At 35.5% G+C, this 24373-nt stretch overlaps 1 protein-coding gene across 2 annotated transcripts in view; it reads right to left on the bottom strand.

Annotated features, from left to right (window-relative positions):
* Positions 1-2618: 2618 nt before the first annotated feature.
* The window catches only part of kcnq2b (potassium voltage-gated channel, KQT-like subfamily, member 2b), a gene marked incomplete at its 5' end in the record, with an annotated part of 56443 nt that continues 34688 nt past the window's right edge, over positions 2619-24373 (bottom strand). Inside the window, 8 exons of one of the 2 annotated variants that reach the window (XM_084425681.1) lie at positions 2619-4142; positions 6392-6515; positions 11288-11419; positions 12881-12989; positions 17605-17652; positions 19625-19848; positions 21651-21674; positions 22823-22891. In XM_084425681.1, coding sequence (XP_084281807.1) covers positions 3459-4142; positions 6392-6515; positions 11288-11419; positions 12881-12989; positions 17605-17652; positions 19625-19848; positions 21651-21674; positions 22823-22891 — 1414 coding nt within the window. In that variant the 3' untranslated portion in view covers positions 2619-3458. The remainder of the gene's footprint in view (positions 4143-6391; positions 6516-11287; positions 11420-12880; positions 12990-17604; positions 17653-19624; positions 19849-21650; positions 21675-22822; positions 22892-24373) is intronic. The other variant, XM_084425682.1, reaches the window with a different exon arrangement.

The raw sequence follows: 24373 nt of genomic DNA, 5'->3' as shown, positions 1-24373 counted from the left end.
AAAGTATGGAAGCTTGTTTCCGCCACAGAATAAAACATTTTAAAAGATAATTGCTACTTTTTATCTCACAATTGCGAGTTTACATCTCGCAATTCTGACTTTATTTCTCAGAATTGCGAGATATAAAGTCAGAATTGCGAGATTTAAAGTCAGAATTGTGTGAAATAAAGTCGCAATTGCGTGAAATAAAGTCAGAATTGCATATTATAAAGTCAGAATTGTGAGATTAAAAAGTCGCAATTATCTTTTTTATTTTTCACTCTGTGGCGGAAACAAGCTTCCATAGGTAAAGTGTTACCCTTATATAATATAGTGTGACAACATGCCCCACTATAGATATAGTAGAGCAACACCAAGGTCCAGGGTTTTGATTCCCAGGGAATGCATGAACTGATAAAATGTAAACATCGCATGCAATGTAAGTCTGTGAGCATCTGCCAAATGCATAAATGTAAATTAACTATTTTTCCTGGTTTAGAAAGTGTGACAACTTGCCCCTGTTTGTCCAGCACAAGCAACAGATGAACAGCATTAAAGGGAGAGACTGTCGGATATCTGAACACAGGAGATATGGAAGACAGGATGATGTAAACTAACTAACTATCCTCTTTGGAGATGTTCAGTCTGACTTCTACGGGAGACGTACTTTTATATCCGGCCGACTGTCCGGTCTTCATACAGACATTTTTGTTCAATATGGTTTCAAGCAATAAAACAAACAATAAAAGGCAACAGAACATCAATTACATCAGAACAAGGCAAAATGATACAGTGCATTTCTCACGTAAAATTAGTGCATTCAAAATGGTAGTTTTCCCCGTTTCATGAGTGATTCAACTAATTAACAAGAGTTCGTTTATGTTCAACTTCATACAACATCTGGCCCTCATGTTTTCAGACGACATGTATTAGAAAATGAAATGTTTATATATATATACTATATATATATATATATATATTGTTGAATGATTGTGAAGCAGACACATTACGTTATTAAACGTTACAGAAATCGTTTTTGTACAATGTTTTTAGAAATTGCTTTGGAAGGTTTAGTGTCTTTAGGAAAAGATTTTTTTGTTGTTGCAGAAAATAGGCTTTTTTTACCATTTAAAGAATTAACTTTAAATATACATTCTTTCTAAATATTCCTAATTTATCAACATGCAAGTTATTAATCCAGGGTGTATTAAAAAATTGTAAACTTGAGAGAAAGTGATATTTTATATTTCTTATGTACTTGAAGTGAATTTCCTAACCATGGTATTAATTTAGGGAATATTGTGACGGACATTAAGTGACCTGGTTTAAAGACATTTTGAAATTCACAAGCTGTCGTGAAATACATTCACAATGAACACGGACGACACTTTTTCAAAGGGATCTTTCATCCGAAATCTCTCATTATTTACTCCTCGCCCACATGTTTATCAGCAACTAATCCTCCATATAGCCTACCTTCAGAAGGCTTGGAATACGAGTCAAATAAACGAGAAATAATTCCTGTAGCTCAAACAGTTTGATTCAGTTTGGTTCATATGAGCGTATACACCTTCTACCAAAAACTTCTGTAAAGCATCTGCCAAATGCATCCATGTAAATGTACGCTTATGTGTAGTTTTGGCCTTTTTGGAGCTTGACAGATGCTTGTATTTTTCGTTGCACAGAAGCAAACAACTCGTACAGTTTGGAGCGACACAAGAGTGAGTAAACGATGACAGAACGTTTGGGTTATTTTTCGGTGAACGATCCCTTTGAAGTGATTAGTTCACTTCAGAATTAAAATTTCCTGATTATTTACTCTCCCCCACGTCATCCAAGATGTTCATGTCTTCCGTCGAAAAGAAATGAAGGTTTTTGAGGAAAACATTCAAGGATTTTCCTCCATATAGTGACTTCAATGGGGTCCAACGGGTCGAAGGTCCAGATGTGAGTTTCAGTGCAGCTTCAAAGTCTCGACACGATCCAGCCGAGGAATAAGAGTCTTATCTAGACAAACCAGCAGACATTTTATAACAAAATACACATTTATATACTTTTTAACCACAAATGCTTGTCTTGCACTAGCTGTGATGCGACACACATTACGTAATCAGGTTGAAAGGTCACGCGTGTTCCGGGTCAGAAATGTAGGGAAGGGCGAAAAACTCAAAATCGTCCGACATCATTGTTTTACCTTTTATTTATTTAAATTGTTTTTGTAAATGGCGTTTGACTCAGTCTTTGCACATTCGCTTTGTAAACACTGGGTCTGTACTTACACCTACGTCACGCTTGACCTTTTAACGTGATTACGTAATGTGTGTCGCATCACAGCTAGTGCAAGACCAGCATTTGTGGTTAAAAGTATATAAATGTGTATTTTGTTTTATAAAATGTCCGCTGGTTTGTCTAGATAAGACTCTTATTCCTCGGCTGGATCGTGTCGAGACTTTGAAGCTGCACTGAAACTCACATCTGGACCTTCAGCCCGTTGGACCCCATTGAACGCACTATATTGGAGGAAAATCCTGGAATGTTTTTCTTAAAAACCTTCATTTCTTTTCGACTGAAGAAAGAAAGACATGAACATCTTGGATGACACGAGGGTGAGTAAATGAACAGGAAATTTGAACTCTGAAGTGAACTAATCATTTAACTAGTGAGATGCAAATCCAGAAAATGTTCTTAAAGATGAAAATGCACCACATGTGAAACGATAAACGTGTCTCTCATCCATCCTGGCGTCAACCTGATGGATAAAGCTCCCAGAAGTCGTTTCCAACGTTTGCCGTCTCCTCGTGGAGCCGTGCTCGTAAGTGAAACACTGCTTCTTAAACACGCAGGTGCTCACAAATACAGTCTAGCCAACGCAATCTCATGAAAGTGCGCATCTATAGCACAAATTTTATTTCTCATGCCATTTATACGGCAAAAATAGTTTTTGCGTGCAAATGATACGCACTGTAAACCCCTCGGGTAGGATTAGGGGTGTGGAGTGAGTCGCTGAGTCCATTAAGTGCGTATCATTTGCAAATTTTTGGCGTATAAATGGCACGAGAAATAAAATTTGTGCTATAGATACGCATCTTCATGAGATCGGGCCGGTCTAGCGCTGGCCGTAACGACGTCCCGCGTGGTTTCAATGTTCATAAAGATGAAAACGCACCACATGTGAAACGATAAACACGCGTCTCTCATCCATCCTGACGTTAACCTGATGGATAAAGCTCCCAGAAGTCGTTTCCAGCTCTCAAACGTTTGCCGTCTCCACCTTAAAGATGAAAATACACCACATGTGAAACGATAAAGACTGTTCCGGTGTCTCTCCTCCATCTTTACGTCAACCTGATGGATGAGGCTCCCAGAAGTCATTTTCACTTCTCTTCCGCTCGTGGAGTTGTGCTTGTAAGTGAAACTCTGCTTTTTAAACACGCAGGTTCCCACAAATGCAGTCTAACGCTGGTTTGTAAAGACTGGTTTCACTTGGGTCCGGTCCAGCCTCGGTCCCCGTAAGCGCCGTCTCCGGTGGCTGAATGAGGCGACGGGACACACAGATCGGAGTCCGTGTCCGACTCGCCCTCCGCGATGTACGGCCTCACTTTAGCGCAGCGCGGCACGCCGCTAAAATAAGCGTTGTTCAGAAAGTCCAGGTTTTCTTTGGACTGCGAGATGCTGAATCCGCTGAAGGAGCGTTCGAGTTCCTCGTGATCCACCGAAGGGATTGACACGGACGTGTCGCTCTCGGCTCCGGCTTGGGAAAGGCGCCCGTCTTCGCGGGACTGATGTGCACGAGATCCTCCGTTGTGTCCGGTGGACGAGCGCTCGTGTGCCGGAGGCGGAGGGATACGCACTAGCGAACCGGGATCGGGGATCGGACCGGGATCAGGGATGGTTTGTGGATGCCGGGACGTGGATGGAGGACAGTGGTGATTGACGCAGGTCGAAGTTGGCGGGTCAAAGTTCTTCTGTCCTGCTGAGCTGTTGGACCGGATGATTTTGGTGATGGATCCGCTCTTCTCCATGTGCTCCACCGGACTGTGGTACGGAGGCGCCGGGTCGGGCTCCTTAGAGGCGAAGTAGGCGTCCGTCTCGGACTGCGGGATTCCCATGCGCTGGATGTAGATGTTCACCAGGAAATCCAGCTTTCTCTCCATTGACATCACCTGCGGAAGAGGAGGATCTCATTGTCTTATTATGACATTATCTTAATAAAACAAACAATAAATCTCAGAGACTTAGGTTAGGGAAAGAATCCAAAAAAATTAAGCCCACTAAATAAGAATCACAAGCTGAAGTGTAGTAAAATACATGAAGGCTGTTTTTGATAGGCTTTATAGACAGACAGATTGACTTTTATTTTATTTATTTGTAAAGATTTTTTTGGGTGATTTTTGCCTTCATTGTGATAGGATAGTAAAGAGTGGACAGGAAGCGAGGTGGGAGAGAGACGGGGGACGGGATCGGGAAAGGTCCACGAGCCGGGATTCGAACTCGGGTCTCCTGATGCGCAACGGCGAAATATGTCGGCGCTATCGGTGGCTATCGGTGCCAACAGAATGAGAGTGACTCTTGAAGGACAGCACCACATCCTCTTGTGTCTGTTTGAAGAATTAATCTTCCAGAATCTGGCAGTACGTTTTGGGAGTTCATTTTTAGTTAAATCATGCAAAACGGACTTCAGGGTAGGAGATGGACTAAAAATGAACTCCCAAAACATACTGCCAGATTCTGGAAGATGAATTCTTTAAACGTGTCTATAAAGCTTCATGTATTTTACTACACTTCAGCTTGTGATTCTTATTAAGTGGGGGTTATTTAAGTCTCGGAGATCCTGATATCTTGCTCTTCTGGAGACTCAGTTCTGGAAGATGGTGGCGCTGGAGACTAAAGGGTTCCTGATGGTTTCACTCTTAATTCTTCACCTTAATTCTTAATTCTTTTGCAGCTAACATGTCTTTTCTTCTCCACCTGTTTTTGTCTGACCCTGCTGACCCAATGAGCATTTCACTGTCCAATGGTCATGCCTTAACTGCACTTTCTAGTATTGCATTAGTATTGGATCCTTCTCATGGGCATTTAATCATTTTTGAGTTTTCAGTCTGAGTTAAATCTCTTTTTTGGCTTATTTTATGTGTAATTCTGCACACCTGAATATAAGACGTTTTTCATTTTCAACCTTCATGAACAATTATACAGTGCAATGCATAAGTTAATACACCCATGCTAAAGTTGACTAAAAAGAGGAATAAAAAATCATATTTTGGAAATTGAACTTAATGCCTTAATTTGAGAGCAATTCAAATCAAACTAGCTTTTAGGCTAACTGAAATAAAACCATGCCAATCTCTAGGTATGGTGAAGGCTATGTGATGATGTGGGGCTATTTTAATTCCAAAGGCCAAGGGAACTTTATCAGGATGCATAGTATCCTGGATCCATGAAGTAACTGGCCTTTAAAAATAAAAATCTGCCTGCCTCTATGGGAATTTAACATAGGGGTGTACTAACTTATGCACCATGTATTTTAAGGAAGAACATTAATTTATTTACGATACATTATTCATTCACAAAGAAAATTGGTGTCCTTAAAGGTTGGATTTTTCCTAATTTTTTAAATTAAGGCATTAAGTTCAATTTCCAAAATATGATTTTTTATTCCTCTTTTTAGTCAACTTTAGCATGGGTGTATTAACTTATGCATTGCACTGTATATCACTTATAAATTAATATTATAAAATATTAGTAGTTATAATTACAAAATAATAGTAGTTATTAAGATTAATGTGGTTTGGAATTGGTAAAATGTGCCTGGAAAAAAAATATGATCAGAAAATCAACGTGCCTAATAATTCTGCACGCAGTGTATATTGTTGCTGAGAAGCTGAAACAAAAGCGGATGTGTATTGACACGCCGCCTCTCTTCAAACACTGGTTGAAACTGACGCTAAAAAGAACACAATTTTAGCAATAAATCATTTTTTCAATTTCAATTTTCAAAAAGTCAATTTGGAATAAAATTGAGTTTTGTGTCCTTTAGTTCATGTCTTCATGCTACGCAAAGATGGACCAAAATATTGCTGATTATATTGAATATTCGCAGGAGAATATGCACATTTTTGTCCAATCAAATGCCCCCTAAAATGTCATTCTTTGATATTATATTACTATATTTCATAATATAAATCCAACATTGTAGCCTGGTGAACAACCTCTCAATGTTTTAACACGCTTATATAATTAAGCTTCTCTTATGAGTCATTATGAATAACCATTTTAAATGTATTCCTTTCTGAACAATCTTTAACCGAATAATCCCTCCTCTTCCGATGAGCGTTCGCCAAGCTATAATAAGAAAATATAGGTTGGCTCGAAACCCTGATTAGTTCAGTGTAAATGCTTTATTGTGATGTACCTGTTTCTCCACTTTCCCGAGTCGTCCCATCATGCTGGGATCCTCCGGCAGTTCTCCGTCTGTGGTTCCTTTAGGACGATCCTTGTCTGTTATCGGAGCGCCTCGACCAACAATCTGATCCACTCTAACGATCAATTAAAGAGAGGAAACATCTTGATAATTCATGAGTTTTTCCTGCAAACATCTGTTATAGGGGAAATATGTGAACCAGTGATTCATTATACATGGACAAAAACACTTTTTTGATATAATCACCAATTGGTACGTAAACTAGATTCGTTTAACTAATTTGAGTTTTGAGTTGATCTATTTCCATTACATGTTCATTGGTAGTAACCCAAAGTTTTATAACAACAATATTCATATCAAAGAAACAATAAACCATGTATTCTATCTTGAAGCACAAAGCATTGTGGGATGTAAATGAATGCATGCAGAGGGAGGGGATATGATAATGAGTGGGCGTGTCCACACACAGATGGACAGAGGTGATTGGACAGAAAGAGTCAGGCCCTCCAGACAGACGTTTTCTGTTGATATTTGCCAGTTTTGAACAATGTGTCAACGTGAAATCACATCTTTAGCTGCGTATTACATGTAGAATGCGAATGTAAGCATCAGTTTGACACATTATCCAAAGTTTCAGATGATGTGCTACACTAGCAGGGGTGCGTCTGATCTGAGACACTAGATACGGTTTTCACCAAAGCATCAGAAATATTATATCACTTCCAATTTGCTCCAAATAGTCCTTTAATAAGCACTGCATGTGCTCAGCAGAACGCTGGGAATCAAGCAAGCCCTGCTGAGACCGTATGAAGAAAACTGCACTTGCGAAAGAATAAAAATAGTGCATCATGTTGCATGCCTGAAACAACGCCATGCCGACATGCGTTAGCAACAGCAGCGATGCTAAATGAAATGAAAACCATTTTTGGACGTGTGCATCTCCATTTGCTGCTTCTTACTGCCGTAACGCTTCATTTCCAAACAGCGGTGCAGGCAAACTATAGCTTAACCAGTTTTAGTTCAGCTACATGACTAGTAACTCACCGAAAACGTGACATTTGGTTCCCCTGCTTTTCTCTCAACGAAGCGTCTCTTGTGATTAGTTCAGTCACAACAAACAAAGGTCATGAAGTCAATTAAGAGTTGATCATCAGGAGCTGCCTGGAGCGTTTGGGCCGTTTCAACACTAATAGACTGGATTATGTAGAGTAAGAGCCACTCTTAGAAGAAAAGGTTCTATTTAGAACATTAAAGGTTCCGTCTGGCGCTTCGTATACAGTGCGGAATCTTTTAGGGGTTCTGTAATGGGATCATTTTTGGGAATTAGTTTTAATTCATTCATTTTTTATGAATTAAGCAGCTCGTACAGAAGTGGCCCAAAGTGATGTCCGATCTTCACCCTTTATTCAAATATTATACATTTTTTTTCCAATATTTTGTAAGCATATTGCATAATTTTACTTAGAGTTGAATGTTTTATAACGCATAATAACGCAATGAAACATGGCAAATTTTTTGCCAGGTTGTCATACAAAGAAATTATGAATAAATGCTAAAACAAGAGAGAACCAATGAAATATTAAGTATGCTTTTTCCTGTGAGCTTATTGTTTTTCTATGCATTTTTATTGCCAACGTGTGAACAGCTTGTAACTAAACTTTAAAAACGAGACCTTCCCCGACTTCAGAGGCTGTCTATGAGGAGTTACCCCTCGGGTGTGCATTATTTTTGTAATAATTCAACGCCCTGGAGTCGATTATTCCGCCTATACTACGGTTACCACACCTCAAAGCATTGTTCAGATGATGTATTTCAAGACATTAGTCAGGTTTTTGTCCTTAAACGCTCTTGTGTGTAGGACTACTTTCTCACGCATCTAATCCCACACCTCCTTGCTAATTCCAAAACGTCATTTTAGAGCTATTGATAGATAGCAGACTAGAGATGCAGTTATTAATGCAGTTATTAGAGAGAGAGAGAGAGATTAAGCTTGTGTGAATAACCTGAGTCTGTGTGTCTCTCATCAGTGTTCGGAAGCGCCTCGACTAATAGTGAAACTGTAAGTTTATCTGCTTCAAGAACAGCGCCGTTATTCCCTCGCTAGTGAGAAATGTCAAGTCTCTAATCTATTCATCAGAGCAGCGCTGAGTGTGTGTCTGTACTGTATGTGTGTGTGTGTTTGAGTGGGAGAAAGAGAGTTGTGTACATAATAAAACGTAATTTAGTGGCAAAAAAACATGGCAAAAATGTGCCGTTTTTATCCTATTGTTTACTATATTTCTTTGCCCGCTCAGTGTCGTCGTGGTTTTGGTTATTTTGCTGTTGTTGGCTTTAAAGACCTTTGAAATAACTCTAATAATTTTGCAAAAGTGATATGGAACTGTAATGCCTGGAACTACTTTATCCGTGCGTTTCCCTGAAAATAATTGCAGTGTTCACAACAGTTTTCACTAATATTTTGAATTATTTTTCATTTTTATATTTTCTGTTTTCGTTTTAATTTAGTTGAATGAATGAGGCATTTTAATAGCGCTTTCATACGTACTACTGTACACCCAAAGCGCTTTACAATCATATCAGGGGATATAGTTAGTTTTAATAATTTTGTTGTGTGTTTTGCCATTTTTATTAATATTTGTTTTAAAATATTTATATAGTTTTTTTATTTATTATTATTAACACACCTTAGAATGTTCATCAACCAATCAGATTCAAGCATTCAACAGCACTGTAGTATAATATAATATTCTGTTGTAACTGCGGGCTGCAGTTCACTTAATGGCCACCGGTGTCGCTAATAACAAGGCTTTCTGAATTATACATATAGCCCCTTTAACCAAGTTTAGTGTTTTGTTCTTCCGTCATACTTTAAAAAAATATTCCTTAAATTTGATAGTTTAATCAAAACAAATATCCCCTCCAATAATGGAAGAATAATTGAAGACATTTCTGCTTTTTTGCTCTTTAGAGGCTTGAATAGAGGCTTTTCCCTCTAAGAGTGGAGTTTGTGGTCCCTGATCACTCAAGCTCAGTCTCTACTAGCCATGTAGTCTGAAACAGAAGCAGGTTTCTTCATTTGTCTCTGGATAGAGATCTGGCGATGCAGTCTGGGGCGTCCTAACCTAGAAGACAACAGGGGCGACTCTTTGGTTCCTTTGGTTGAACACTTCTTTTGGCGAGGGGTGCTGGGACCCGGAGGACCCGAAGGACCCGGAGGACCCAATATCATATCTAACCTGGCAAAGCAAATAGAGTAGAGGACAGCACAATGCAGAGTGACGTGACACGGACCAGCGCAAACGTCAGGACCCTCGACGGGACACAAACCAACAACAACAAGCCCAGAGATTCCCAGAAAACATATTCCAGACATACTTATGATTACGATGAAAAGCTCTCTGTCTCTGATCGATGCATTGATGTCAGCGATCAATGTGTGGTGAAAGTATGCCGTTAATGTTTTCAAAATATAAAAGCAGGAATATATTTACATTTGTGAAATCATTACCACATTCAAAAGGATTCCCCTAAAATAAGATGATGTGACTGAAGTACTTGAATATGTGTAAATGCACTGAGAAGTGCAAAAAGAAAGAATGATCTAAATATACTTTGCTTTTCTAGGACTCTACACAGAGTTTTAACTAATATTTTGAATTAGTTTTCATTTTTATATTTTCTGTTTTTATTTTAATTTACTTAGTTTTAATAATTTTGTTGTGTGTTTTGCCATTTTTATTAATATTAAAAAATATATATATATTTATATATTTTTATTTATATATATATATTTTTTTTTTCAGTTTAAGTTTTAGTTTTTTTAGTTCAAATAAAAATGGGAAATGTTGCCTTGGTTTTCAATATTATAGTTTTTGTTAATATTTTGAATTACAGTAGTTTTTATTTTTATATTTCCTGTTTTCATTTTCATTTTAGTTAGAGTTTTTTTTTTTTGCCTTTATTTAAGTTTTTGTTTTAGTTACTTTAGTTCAAGATAAACTAAATAAAAAAAAAGTTTGTCTTGGTTTTCAATTTTATAGTTTTCACTGATATTCTGAATTAGTTTTCACTTTTTTCAACCAAACTTTTATTTAATGACTGAATTTCTTTTATATATATCAGAAAATCTTACATATTTATATATTTTCTCTAATAAAATATGAAAAAAAATATATATATGTTCACTACATCATGAATGTAGGTAGAATTATTATTATTTTTAATTATTTAAAAATTTTTTTTTTTAATTTGTACAAATATCATTAATTTCTGAATCATGAATATCACATTTTCTCTGAGTCTAATGATTTGAAAATCACAACTAAACTTGCCACATCATAAAAACCGGTCAATTATCTTATACTTTTGAATCATGCAGTCGACAAAATGTTCTTTTTTGTAAATAAAGAAAACAAGAAAATACTATTTCAATCTTTCTACTTCAAAATGTCATGTTTAATTCAATGCGTCACTTGTTCTTTGTAAATATTTGTGAAATTTATTTAGCAAGTTCTGTGAAATCCAACACCATTTTCTTTCAAAGTATGAACATGCATTTTCAATTATTTTTGAATAAATGTATAGATTTGGACATAAAAAATCATTACTGACCCACACATGCTGCTCTGAACTGCTAAACTATCATGATATTATATCTCAATAAATGAAAATGTAGATAATGTTCCTCAAACACACACATTATGCAGCTGAAGTGAAGTGTTTGGGTGTTGTGTATGTACATATTCTGACAGATATGAAAACAGTGAGAGACATTTAGGAAACTAAGCCATGCAGAACACAGGAAGAACAACACTGTCGGTGTGTGTGTGTGTGTGTGTGTGTGAGTGGAGCGGTCACTGTGAAGAGCTGAGGTGTTTCTGCTCTTGCCTGGACTGCAGATTTTTAATCCTCGCCAACATGTCGAGATGTCCGGCTGAATATTGCTCTATGACATCCATCACGTCATACGGCCGAAGACTCTCTTTAAACTTGCGCTTGGACACCATGAACCTCATGATGCTGCGGGGACAAATAATTCACACACATTATCACTGTTAAAACACTCTGAACACAAAGAATGGGTGAATCTCAGAGAGCCGGTGCAGAGCCGGTCCAGGGTCATATTTCACAACAAAAACAAAGAAATAACAAAATATATTTTGCTTTTTATTTGTTGTATTAGTTTTCACTAGTATTTGGCCATATTTTGTGTTTTATTTTTATTTTAGTTAGTTTTAATAATTTTGTTGTGTGTTTTGCCATTTTGGTTATTAAATAAATCTAGTTTTTTTTCTCAGTTCAAATTTCAGTCAAAATAAATATGAGAAATGTTGCCTTGATTTTCAATGTTATAGTTCTTGTTAATATTCAGGATTAGTTTTTATTTTTATATTTCCTGTTTTCATTTTCATTTTAGTTAAAGTTGTAATAATTTTAGTTAAAGTTTTAATAATTTTGTTGTGTGTTTTTAAAACATGTCTATATATTTATTTTATTTGTATTTCAGTTTTCATTTTAGTTATTTTAGTAGATAAAAATTAGTTTAGCTTGGTTTTCCATATTACAGTTTTCACTAAAACTTATAATTAGTTTTGATTTTTATACTTCCTGCTTTCATTAAAATTTTTAGCTTAAGTTTTAATACTTTTGTTTCTTTTGTTTTGTAATTTTTATTAGTTTTTATTATTTATTTTAAACATGTCTATAATTTCATTTTTCAATTCAATTCAATTTCAATTCAAATAATCATTTTTATTTCAGTTTCAGTTTTTATTCTTTTAATAAAAAAAACCCAGAGAAATTACTTTGGTTTTCATTTTTTTACTATTATAGTTTTTGTTAATATTTTGAATTAGATTTATTTTTATATTTTTTATCACAATAATTTTGTTGTGTTTGTTATTTTTATTAGTTTTTAACAAAAATGTCTATAGTTTTTAATATTATTTTTTAATATGTCTAGCCTATATCGTGAAATTTGTATTTTATTTTATTTTATTTTAGTTCAAGTCAAACTAAATAAAAATTAGAAATGTTGCCTTGGCAACTATCTGAAATCAAATAAGTTTACGTTTTTATTTTATTATTATTTTTTTTAAGTAAATGTTACTTTATGGTTTTATGATTTTTACTATTGATTTTGCAGTAAAATATGACCTGAACATCTGGTTTTCGTGAGATTTAGTCCTGAACCGAGTCGAAGTCACTGATATATATTTTTCCATTCGATACTGACCTTCAATATTCAAAATATCTCATGCATAAGCGTCGCTGGCATGATCTGAGCAATGAAACTGTGAATGTAACGAAGGATTCAAAAGACTGAATGTAACAAGTTTTGTAACTTACATTCAGGAAAGACTGAGTTAATGAGGTAATATTATGTGATGCAGACTTCTCTAGTATTATCAATAATATTACACGTCTGATGGAGCATTAAAGTCCCTTCTGAGTGATGCTGCCTGTCTCATCTTTGCTTACCACACGGCCCTGATGGTAACTTTTAGTCCCGGCGTTAAATCCTGAGGGACAAACTCACAATGGCAGCTCTTATTGTCATCAACAATGTCTTCTCCGGGAAGGCTGGCTTCTAAAAGACACAACACGGACAGGAGGACTCTAGAGTTAGTGCACAAACCCCTAACCCTGCATTCAACTCAACTGAACCTTAACTCGGTCACTCGCTCAGCCCGACACCAGAGAGGTCAGGGCCATGCCATTTATCAGGTGTGAGACGAGCATCATGGGGAATCTGAGACAACCGTGGCCCAAAATACACCAAAGCCATCCAGTCAGTGACCCCAAAACACATCTGGACGAAGTTAAACTGGATGAACATCAATGCATCAGATAATAAAACATCAAATCAAGTGCTTTTTCATTTTAGAGATGGTTTTACACCGGCTGATGTTTTAATGTTTTTGAAAGAAGTCTCTTCTGCTCAATTTATTTGATAAAAAAATGAAATATTATTAGAATGTAAATCATCTGTTTTCTATGTGAATATACAGTAAAGTGTAATTTATTCCTGTGATTTTCAGCATCATTACTCCAGTCTTCAGTGTCACATGATCCTTCACAAATCATTCTAATATGATGATTTGATGCTCAAGAAACATTTATGATTATTATCAGTGTTGAAAACAGTTCATATTTTTGTGGAAACCGTGATGCATTACCATAAATAAATAAAACTTTTATATAACAAGAACGCATAAATTGCGTTCATAAGTGACAGTAAAGACATAATGTAACAAAATATTCTATTTCAAATAAATGCTGTTCTTTAGAACTTTCTATTCAACAAAGAATCCAAAAAAAAAAAAAAAAAAAAAAACTATTTTCAACATTAATAATGATACAAACCATTATTAATAACTGAGCAACAATAGTAGCTGATAATAATTGCAAATCATCATATTAGAGTGATTTCTGAAGGATCATGTGACACTGAAGACTGGAGTAATGATGCTGAAAATTCAGCTTTGATCACAGGAATAAATTACACTTTACTGTATATTCACATAGAAAACAGATGATTTACATTGTAATAATATTTCACAATTTTTACTGTATTTTTGATCAAATTAATGCAGCACTGGTGAGCAGAACAGACTTCTTTCAAAAACATAAATAAAAATCTTAATTATTCCAATTTTTTTTGGACAACCAAAATATTTGTATTTGTGAAACATATTCATAGTTAATGTGATGAACTCCAGCTCCTACATCACTGAGCACAAATGATGAAGTTGGTTCTGATAAAAAACAACAACTCAGAATCAGAGACTTGATTTGATATTTCGTGTCGAATGCAGTGACATTCAAACACTTTTAAGCGTGACTTAAAGTCCAAACACATGTTGAGGTGGCTGTACAAGCAAACAGCAGTAAACTACGCCATATCATTTAACTCATATTTTTCAGCAGACTCGTTTTGGAATCAGTGAAAATCCATTTAGCAAAGCAGGTCAGTCAAAAGACATTATTTAACACACTGTTTGACTATGAGTGAGGTAATAAAGCGCTGTTAATGGCCACAAAGAAACGGTTTCATCAATAGCATTGACTTTTTTCAACGATATTAAACTTGAATGTAAAGTATACTAGTGATATCTCAGCGCTGGACTTCATAACTACATTGAGTTTTCTACAGCAGTTCTCAACTGGTTTTATGGTGCAAGTTGCAACCCAACACAATACCAAACCTGTAACCAGTATTAAATGTAATACGGATCATTTTCTTTTACAAAAAACATTTTTGGGGTCAAGACCCACCAGTTGAGAACAACTGATCTAGAGTCATTATCACTTAAATAACACTAACCAGCCCTGTTTCTTGTTTCCATGCAAAACGCTGATTTCATCTGTGATTTTGGGCCACAGTGTCTTTCTCCTGTGTTCCCATTCATTAGCACAGACCATCTGGAAGCGGGCAGGAGCGTAAGAATAAATCTACCTGTGCTTATTATGCCAAATAAACCACAGAGCCTCGAAACAACTGTCCCTCCAGTGAATAATGATGCTCTGAAATGGGTTTATTGAGGTTGATAGTTGTTCCTCAGCTCTGTGGTGTTTCATTGCATTCAAGTTTCCTCCTCGGGACTAACTAGTTTTCCTCACATGCAGGTAAAGGAGCAAAGTTTGCAGCCATCAACTAGCACTAGTTCTAGGGTTGGTAAAAACGGGTCCAGCCGATTGTGATAATCTCTTACTGATTAACCCTTCAATTGCTGCGATAGTTTGGGGAGGAGAGATGGTAATAAAGGCTGGTTACAAAAAACAACCACAAAACAAACCTGCTTTAAATCTAGAAACGTCAAGGAACAATGCTCATAATAATGGAAAAAAATGCATTTTGATTTTGTTGTTGAAACTAGTCAATTCTCTGAAGGTGAACCAGATTTTAGTTCTACAGTTATTCTTTTGTTGTGCAGTTAATCAAAGTCTCAATGCTTCAAATAAATCATTCACCGTCAGAGAAATGACACACTCTTTCTCGTATGATGTGAAATGTTCAAGTTCTCAAAGAGTGTCAGTGTTTAAATACAATGAAATGACATTCACGTGAAGGTGCAGTTTGAATTCTGCACAAGACCTCAGGACATTCTCACAATCACATGGATTTCACTTACTTTTTGATATATGTGTGAACATCAAGTATGAACGCTATTCTAAATATTGCTGTACATTAAAATATATGCTAACCATCTGATCAATGTATAGATGACAGCAAGACCTTTACAGCATTACTAGCACAGCATGACTAGCTGCAATTGCAAGAAGCTTCTAAAAACAACTAAAATAAGAAAATGTAATGATACTATTAAAGAAACTCATCACTGATAAGAACATTAATGAAGCACTTATAAAATATATTTGAACATGAAATACAGAAGTTGTTTAGTTGCATCACAGAATATCTATAATCCACCTTGGAGCTCAGTGTAAATATAATGTGCAATGTGAACTGTAGTGTTTCTGTAATCTACCATTTGCTGTCATTGGATTTAAATGTAACTTGCCTTCAATTTTAATTATTGCTTTAAACCTGTTACTGCTAATATGGCAAAATTGTAGCCAGAACCCAATAATCGTGCATATATTCATGTTTTAGGACATTGAATATATTTCACAAGCTATGGGACTTTAGTAACAGAGTTATTGACCATTAGTGGCACCTTTTCATTTATATATAAAAAATGGCAAAATAATTAACAAACTAATAAAAAAGATTTGATCTTATAGAGAGCAAAAACAATAAGAAAAACCATCATGCTAATTCTTTTCAAAGCAATGTGAACATGCAAACATTTCAACATTAATAACACATCAGATTCCCAACGAATACTTCTGGAAAATATAGTTCAAAATCAAAGAGAAAGCTCAATGGACAGTCCAGTATTTAAAGCAGGTAAGATTTCACAGACTGGCATATCCTCAGACCGCTGTGATGAACTCAATACACAAGTGGTAAAGATCTGGATCCAAACAATTCACATTTTAATCAGTTTCCTCTATTAAACGAGCTGTGGAGATATGACGCTCACTATTGTAGCGCCCTCTAGGGGTATTTTCATGAAATTTGGTGCATGTCTTCAGATTGTGCTGGCGTCTTTGCGCACCAAAATTTGTTACGTTTGCACACTGAGTTTGCGTGAAACAGGCTTATTAGTCAATGTGGACTGCGCATGAAAATTCAATTGAAAATTTAATCAGCAAAACGAATTCCCTGAATAACTTTTTGGTAAGAAATGGCTAATGTGAATCAGAACAAATGTTTACTGTATGTTGAGGTTGAAAAATTAGGTCTTTTTTCAATTGAATGTGTCACATAACCCCATATGGTTATATATTTGCTTATTACAGCAACACGTAGTGGCTGAGTTACACTGAATTTGGTACAGTGCCTCTTAAAGAAGAATATGCACATATGTCAAAACTTCATGAAGATCAGACAATCATATTTGAGATAACTGGCCGCTGAAGTTTTTGGTGGCCATTTTAGCAGATTTGTCCAAATGACGGCTAAATCCTTAAATGCAGGTACATTTAAAGGGTTAGTTTTCTTCTGTCATCATTGATTTACTCACCCTCAAGTTGTTCCAAACCTGAACAAAAAAGAAGATATTTTGAAGAAAATGGGTAACTAAACAGTTGATGGACCCCATTGACTTCCATAGTATGAGGGAAAAAAATACTGGGTCCCATGAACTCCCATTCACCCAAAACTACAGGGTGAGTAATTGATGACAGAATTTTAAGGAGTTTCATCAATATTATTCATGATGTGGATGCTGTAAAACAGCACTATATACAGAGGATCTGAAGAGTCTCTTTAAATTCATCCCAGCGGTCCTGAGAGATATGCAGTCAAATAAGAATGGAAAATTGTATATAATGTAGCTTTAAATAGGTTAAAAAAAAGCATATAACATGCTGTATCAAAGTGAGCTCACGTTTGAAACCTCCTTTGAATGAAACCCAATTAAAGCACATAAGGAATTAAACTGGACTAATGAAATCACAAGTTAATATTCAGAACAACAGCATGATTGTGTAATACTGCTTATCTAATGTCAAATAATTCAATACAATTATATTTTTTAACGCCCAAACCAAATTGAAAGCATATTTGCAGACTGGTAGTTGTAGCTGGTTAGTTTGATTGAATATAGGAGCTCGACCCATCTGGATCACCTGACCTGGAGAGTTCCTGTGTCTCAAATCTTCCTCTTGCATCTCAATGAGCACTTTAGCATCAGCATCCAACATAGAAACGGAAAGGACAGCATCAGGATCCACATTCATCAGAAAAAATGAGGGGAAAATCATAAACGCACACATGGATTACAAAGGTCGTTCTTTCCACAAGCTGCTGCTGTCCGTGTGATTCTGTCACGTGTTTTTATCAGGTTTCAGAGCTGACGACAATATAATGAATCATCTGAAACTGTACATTCTTAAATCAAATGTCCACTTGAAACGAATCACTGAATTTGCACTTTGTGGAAAGTGTAACCAAAGCACAGACTTTTTCATAAATGATATTTCAATATTCCAACAAACACAGTCTAACGATTCAAGCCAAACGTTATGATTGGTATGTAAAATAATATATATTTATGCCATAATTTATGTCATGAAATCCTATACTGTATTCATACCAATCATAAAACTAGTTATCTTGAATATTAATAAATGATTACACATATTAGCTAATAAAATAATTAGCACAAGAATATTCGTTTCACAGTTTCTCCACAAAAAACATTGGCAGCAAATGCAACACTCGATTGTATATAAGATAAACTTGCACAAATAACACAGACAGAAAGAAGTACACTGATCACGATACTGAAATCACATGCAATGGCACAACAGAAAGACAGAATAAGAATCCTGATGTGTGGAACTAGTAACTAGTCTATCTGGATTGTATGAATTTAATCTAGTTTCTGTCGTCACACTTTCTCACCTGAGGATTCTTCGAAAAATCTCAATGCAACTTATTCAAGCCTAATAAAGTCCCTTTTGTATTTTTGGGCATCCAAGACCACATCCAATCTACTTGAATGGGGGAATCTGCTCCTCACACTCACGTTTAACTCGTTCCCCGCCAGCATTTTTGAACATTTTCACTAAACTTTCATGGCCCCCAGAATATTTTAGTTGCGTGAATATCTGAATATATCAAAAGAAAGAGCAGAGCCTCTGCTTTTTTATTTTATTCTAGCTTCATGCATTCTTGAAAACACTTGAAAGTGGGAAAGCTTCAGACATAAAGAAACATTTTGAACAAAATGTTGAGAAAATCGAATTATTTTGAAGGACTACAACGTGTATAAGCAATACTTTTTAATTTCTTTCTAGTCCTTTTTGCCTGTGTTTTTGATCAGGAGATTCAGTACTCTTTCAGAAGATGTGTAATAGCGCCCCCTACTGTATAACACGTAAAGCCACAAAATTCCGTCAATGGCAGGGAAAGAGTTAAATTACATATTTCAAATCAGCAAACAATTCTGACATGAACGGGCCCATAAATGTTGTTACACTCGAATAGCCTTAAAAAAGCATATATTTCATGCAGTGACACGACTTTACCAATTGCCGATTGGTTCTTTTATTTAAAAGGCGGGACTAATTCCGCCATATTGTGCACTGCACTTTCTCCCATTCATAAGTAATGTGTTTGTATATCTAAAGTCTTTGATGCCTAACCAGTTTTACATGATCTCAAAAACAAGACCAGGCACTAGTTTTTAATCCTCTGACCTTTTATCCAATGCAACTTCAAGTACACAAACTACAGTGATGTTGCGCTTCTGTAAAAAGTGTTCAGGTCACTTACTTAAAAAAATTGAGTAAACCCGTTGCCTTAAAATGAGTAAGTAAATAAATGTAATGCTTAATTGAAAAAAATAAGTTATGTGAACTTGACACCATTTTTTTGATTAAGCATGAAGTTTATTTCCTTAATCATTTTAAAGCACAGGTTTCCTCAATTTTAAGTGTTAAGTTAAGTCAACTGATCACTTTTTACAGTGCACTTGTGCTGAATGAGTCTACAACTGTGATGACTGTCAAATGAATCGGAAATACACCTATACGAACATATATATGAGTTCTTCTTCACTGATTAACACCTACAACAACCAAACCATGACCAAAGCGTACAGATGCAGAAGGCAACAGTGGTGCACAGGAGCGGGGCGTTTGCCTCACCTTCTGAGTTCTGGCGGGACGCGGCCCCTTTAAAGCGGAAGGCTTGTCTGGCCCGACTGGACTGGCCGAAGCTGAGGCTCTTGGGTACTTTGGACGGGCTGTCCTCGATGCTGTTTGCACTGGGCGAGCGTCGGAGCGGCTGCTGGCCCTGAGGAGAGTTCTTCCCTTTACTCGCTGAGTTCCTCGGGCTGGAGAACACGCGCTCCTTCAGACTCACTTTCTGACTGTCAACGGGTATCAGGGTTTCAAAGTTAGAGACTTAAAACTTAAAAGACAATCAAAAATAATGGCAAAGGATCTCTCAAAGTTAAGAACAAACATTCTTCCTGTGACATTAATATGTTCGTTGAAATGTATGTGGTCTTCAATAATGTTCTCAAATGTTCAATGTCTACATCATTCGTGGAACGGTTTTCCGAAACATTTTAGTTGGACGTTAGTCTTTTAAACGTTACTAAAGACTTTTTTCAGATAGGTCAGAGTACATTCAAAAGTAATGTTCCCAGAATAATTGCAAAATGAGAAAGTAGCGAAAATATTTCTTTAATGTTTTCTCCAACGTTCGTATGACGTTCGTTTTCAGAACATTTAAAAATCTGGTCTTTTTGAAGATTCAGAAATAACTTGTTCTGTTCATAACTTAATAGAGAACGTTAACAAATATTCTTAGAACATATGTTTGTTAGATGGGTTTCCACTTACACATTCTGATGTTGATTGATATTTCTATGTTTATGTGATCAAATGTCCTGAATACATCTGAAAACGGTCTTAAAACACGTATAATTGTCTAATTTTGCACTGCATCACCACTTTGAGTGTGCATTACATTTTTATCAATTCAACAGCATGTCTTTTGCTCACATACTAAAAATGCATATATTTATGTAAATCTGGAAGCTTCTTTGGACGGACGAATCGACAAAAAACTAACAAGGTTATTAATAAATATAGCCGACTGCTGACTGTGAACTGAAATTAAAGAAGGACAGAGAGCGAAATGCACATGAATATCACGGCTAGAATCCATTGTGATGATAAGCTTTGATGAGTATATTTAGGCCTAAATTTGAGATTTATGCATTTGAAATGCATATAAAATTCCCATCCGTTTAGACAGCACAGTTTTAACATAAACAAACTAATAAACTTGATGCATATTCAGGTCCGGTTTCTGCACTTAAAAATCATTGCACATTTTATTATGAACTATTTGCATATGTATGATTTTGTTTAAATAATCATATTTTCAAACTCATTTATTCAGATAGATCAGAATCAGCATAAATGTGTTCAGTTAAAAAGTATGAAGATGTATAAGTTCAACATGTACAGTATGTTAAAATGTATGAGATTGAAACAAATTGGATTTATTGATGATAAATATATAAACCACACAATATTAAACACATTGTTTATGAATGACTGACAAAAATGCATCACATTTGTTTTTACATTAAAACTGTGTAATCCAAATGAATGGAAACTTTATATGCAATTCAAATACATAATAAATGCATAAAATGTGTATGATAATTTAAAGGAAAGTTGTAATTTAGCATCATGTATTTGCAGTTGTATTCAGTACATTCCCAAAAAAATGATTACTAATAAAGTACAATCAAACAGTTGTTCATATTCATATCTGAATGATCTGCATTACATAATGTTTGTTAACGAAGGTTATTATGAAGTGTTTCCCTGGAGGGAAGGAGCAGGAGATTCTGTGTTTCGTTGAAATGTGGGCGGATATGTTGATGTGCATTTGGCTTATTAAACACTACACATCTGTCTGCACACAAACAAGGTCACACTAATACACACGCACACAATGTGTTCATTGATGTGGACGTGCATCGCTGGACTGGTAAAATATTTGCACACAAACAACATCTCTAAAACACGTCCTGTGCTGACAGAACTGATGACACTGACACGATGCATGCACAGGAAAGCATTACACATGACATTTAACATTAGAAGAAACACTGTTTTGTGGCGTCTGAGAAATGTGATTTTTACTCACCCCGGAGAGGCTTCGGCTTCCTTCCTGTGTTGGAACACAAAATCATACTTTTGTCCTTTAACAAACTGAACACAGGTTACCGTAAAAAATGATAGTTTAACAGTCAAAGACTGTAAAAATGCTACAGTGAAAAACTATTAATTGGTTAACAGAAAGTTTCCTTACTATATACGGTAAACAACTGTGATAGATCTAACGGTACATTTAATGTAATTTTACTGTAAAATACCATTAAATTTACAGTTTTTGGAAGTGAAAAAGAACAAGTCATTGTATAATTTACAGTGAAACCCCGTAAATTGACATTCCCACAATTCCCTGCGTGACACTTCACATTTGATGTATTTTTGTTGAAATAACTTGTTTCTTCATAGTTTTCTTAGTTTTTTCTAATCAGTTATGTACATTAGGGTTCTATGTTACATTTAATGTTGTTAAATTAATGTTAATTGCATTTTTTACATTTCATGTGTGTTACCGTGATGGTGTTTAGTGTTTGTGTGAATGACACTGTGCAGCTTCTTTATATCAGTACTGTGAAAGAGCTGCTTGTGATGAGCTTTAATTCATCATGTGATTTTCATAACCACTGTGATTGGTGGAAGTCAGTGTATAACTATGGTACAAAAAAGATATTAATACTTCAATAGGTCAGTAAATTAACATTATATCAAGATAATTAAATATGGTTTATTACTGTAAATTCTATAAAATCTGAAATGTTGCTACCGTATTTTTTACGGTAAATTTCTAGCAACCACAGCTGCCAGTTTTTTACCGTAAATTTAAAATCTTTTACCGTAGATTTTTTTACAGTGTATCCTACTAAATATTAGGGGGGTCATGACTTTTTTTAACTTATTTTAATTATATTAATATTTTCCTTGAGTAATATGCAAATGTATTTGCCCGTGTGACGTCACAGATCCCGCAATTTCCAAACAAGCTGTTTTTGGAGCTTTATTAAATAAATGCTTTGTTTTTAATGAGCAGGATGTTTTTAGCTCTGAAACTTGCATGTTTTAATGGTATAAAGACCTCTTATATGTCAAAAGATGAAGGCAAATTTGATTTCTCATGACCCCTTTAATATGTATTCATTTAGCTTAAGATGCCACAATTCAATTCATTAACACATAAACACATTTTAAAAACCTGCCATTTTCCGTTACCTAAAGGAGAGGCCGGATTTGCTCTTGAGGTTTCTCAGCAGATCGAGCTGGTTCAGCGGAGGGATGAGTCTGGGAAAACACACAGGAGCTGTTGGCACACACACGAAGTGTGAAGAGGAAATGCTGCGCAATGCTTATGTAAATCTGGAAGCTTCTTTGGACGGACGAATCGACAAAAAACTAACAAGGTTATTAATAAATATAGCCGACTGCTGACTGTGAACTGAAATTAAAGAAGGACAGAGAGAGAAATGCACATGAATATCACGGCTAGAATCCATTGTGATGATACGCTTTGATGAGTTTTTAACAAAAACACTGCTGTTTCTCACATGAAATACAACGACTAATACTAATAATAATGCCGGACATAAACGCTACTAATTAGAGATTCAATTGCACATACATTTTTGGGGCTTGAGTAATTTGTTTTTTATTTTGTTATGCTCACCCAATCTGCATTTATTTGATAAAAAATACAGTAAAATTGTTAAATAATACTACAATTTAAAATAAGTGTTTTCTACGTGAATATATAATAAAATGTAATTTATTCCTGTGATCAAAACTGAATTTTTTAGCATCATTACTCCAGTCTTCAGTGTCACATGATCCTTCAGAAATCATTCTGATATGATGATTTGATGCTCAAGAAACATTTATGATAATTATCAGTGTTGAAAACAGCTTAGTTTTTTTTTAAGGATCCTTGATTACAGTTTTTCTCAGTCGCTTTGGTGCATTTCTCACATCACAATTTACAGTTGCACAACAGTTAATGCAGTTCTCAAAACAATTAGTACAAACTGCAAAACCTAGTTGATAACCTGCAAAAGCGTGTCACTTGCTCAAAATGGATAGCTCATTCCTCAAAAGCAAGTATTCATGTCAATGAAAGTGTCAGTGTCATCAAAATGAAAAGTCCTGACACCATTGTTTATGAACAAGATAGTCAAATGGCTTTGTCATGTTTTCATTATGACAATTTACTCTGTAAATGTTTTCCAATGCAAAAAAGTCAGATCTTGGTGACACTGCCTGAACATGCTCAAGACAGCACTATATACTATTTGCACAGCCATTTGAAAAATACAGTAAAGTTACACATTACTGTATTTAGTGAGGTAACTGAGTACAAGACACTGAATATGTTTCACATTTTTACTGCATATGCTCTTTGCAATTCTAATTTGTTCACAGCATTGTGCAAAAGAAAAAATACACCCTTATTTACAACAAACATAAACTCCCTTTGGGTAGAGCTGTGCACAACTGTACACAATACTGCAGTACATACTGGAACTGAACATACATAGTACTGTAATCATTCATGCACATCCTCATCAGTGAAAGCTGAGATTCACCTGAGAGAAATTGTTCAATTTAGGGACATTTTCAGGGAAAAAAAGATTTAAAAAAATGTGTAAAATTTGCTTGACAGATTTTGACAACTAGTTCAACATTTTTGTATGTAATGACTCAAGCAATGAAATGAGGACTATTAGTTTTATATGGAGTGACTATTCAGCATTCACAAGTATAGTTAATTTT

This window comes from Rutilus rutilus (genome assembly GCF_951802725.1).
Source record: "Rutilus rutilus genome assembly, chromosome: 12".
Taxonomy (NCBI): Eukaryota; Metazoa; Chordata; class Actinopteri; order Cypriniformes; family Leuciscidae; genus Rutilus; species Rutilus rutilus.
This window is presented reverse-complemented; position numbering and strand designations above follow the sequence as displayed.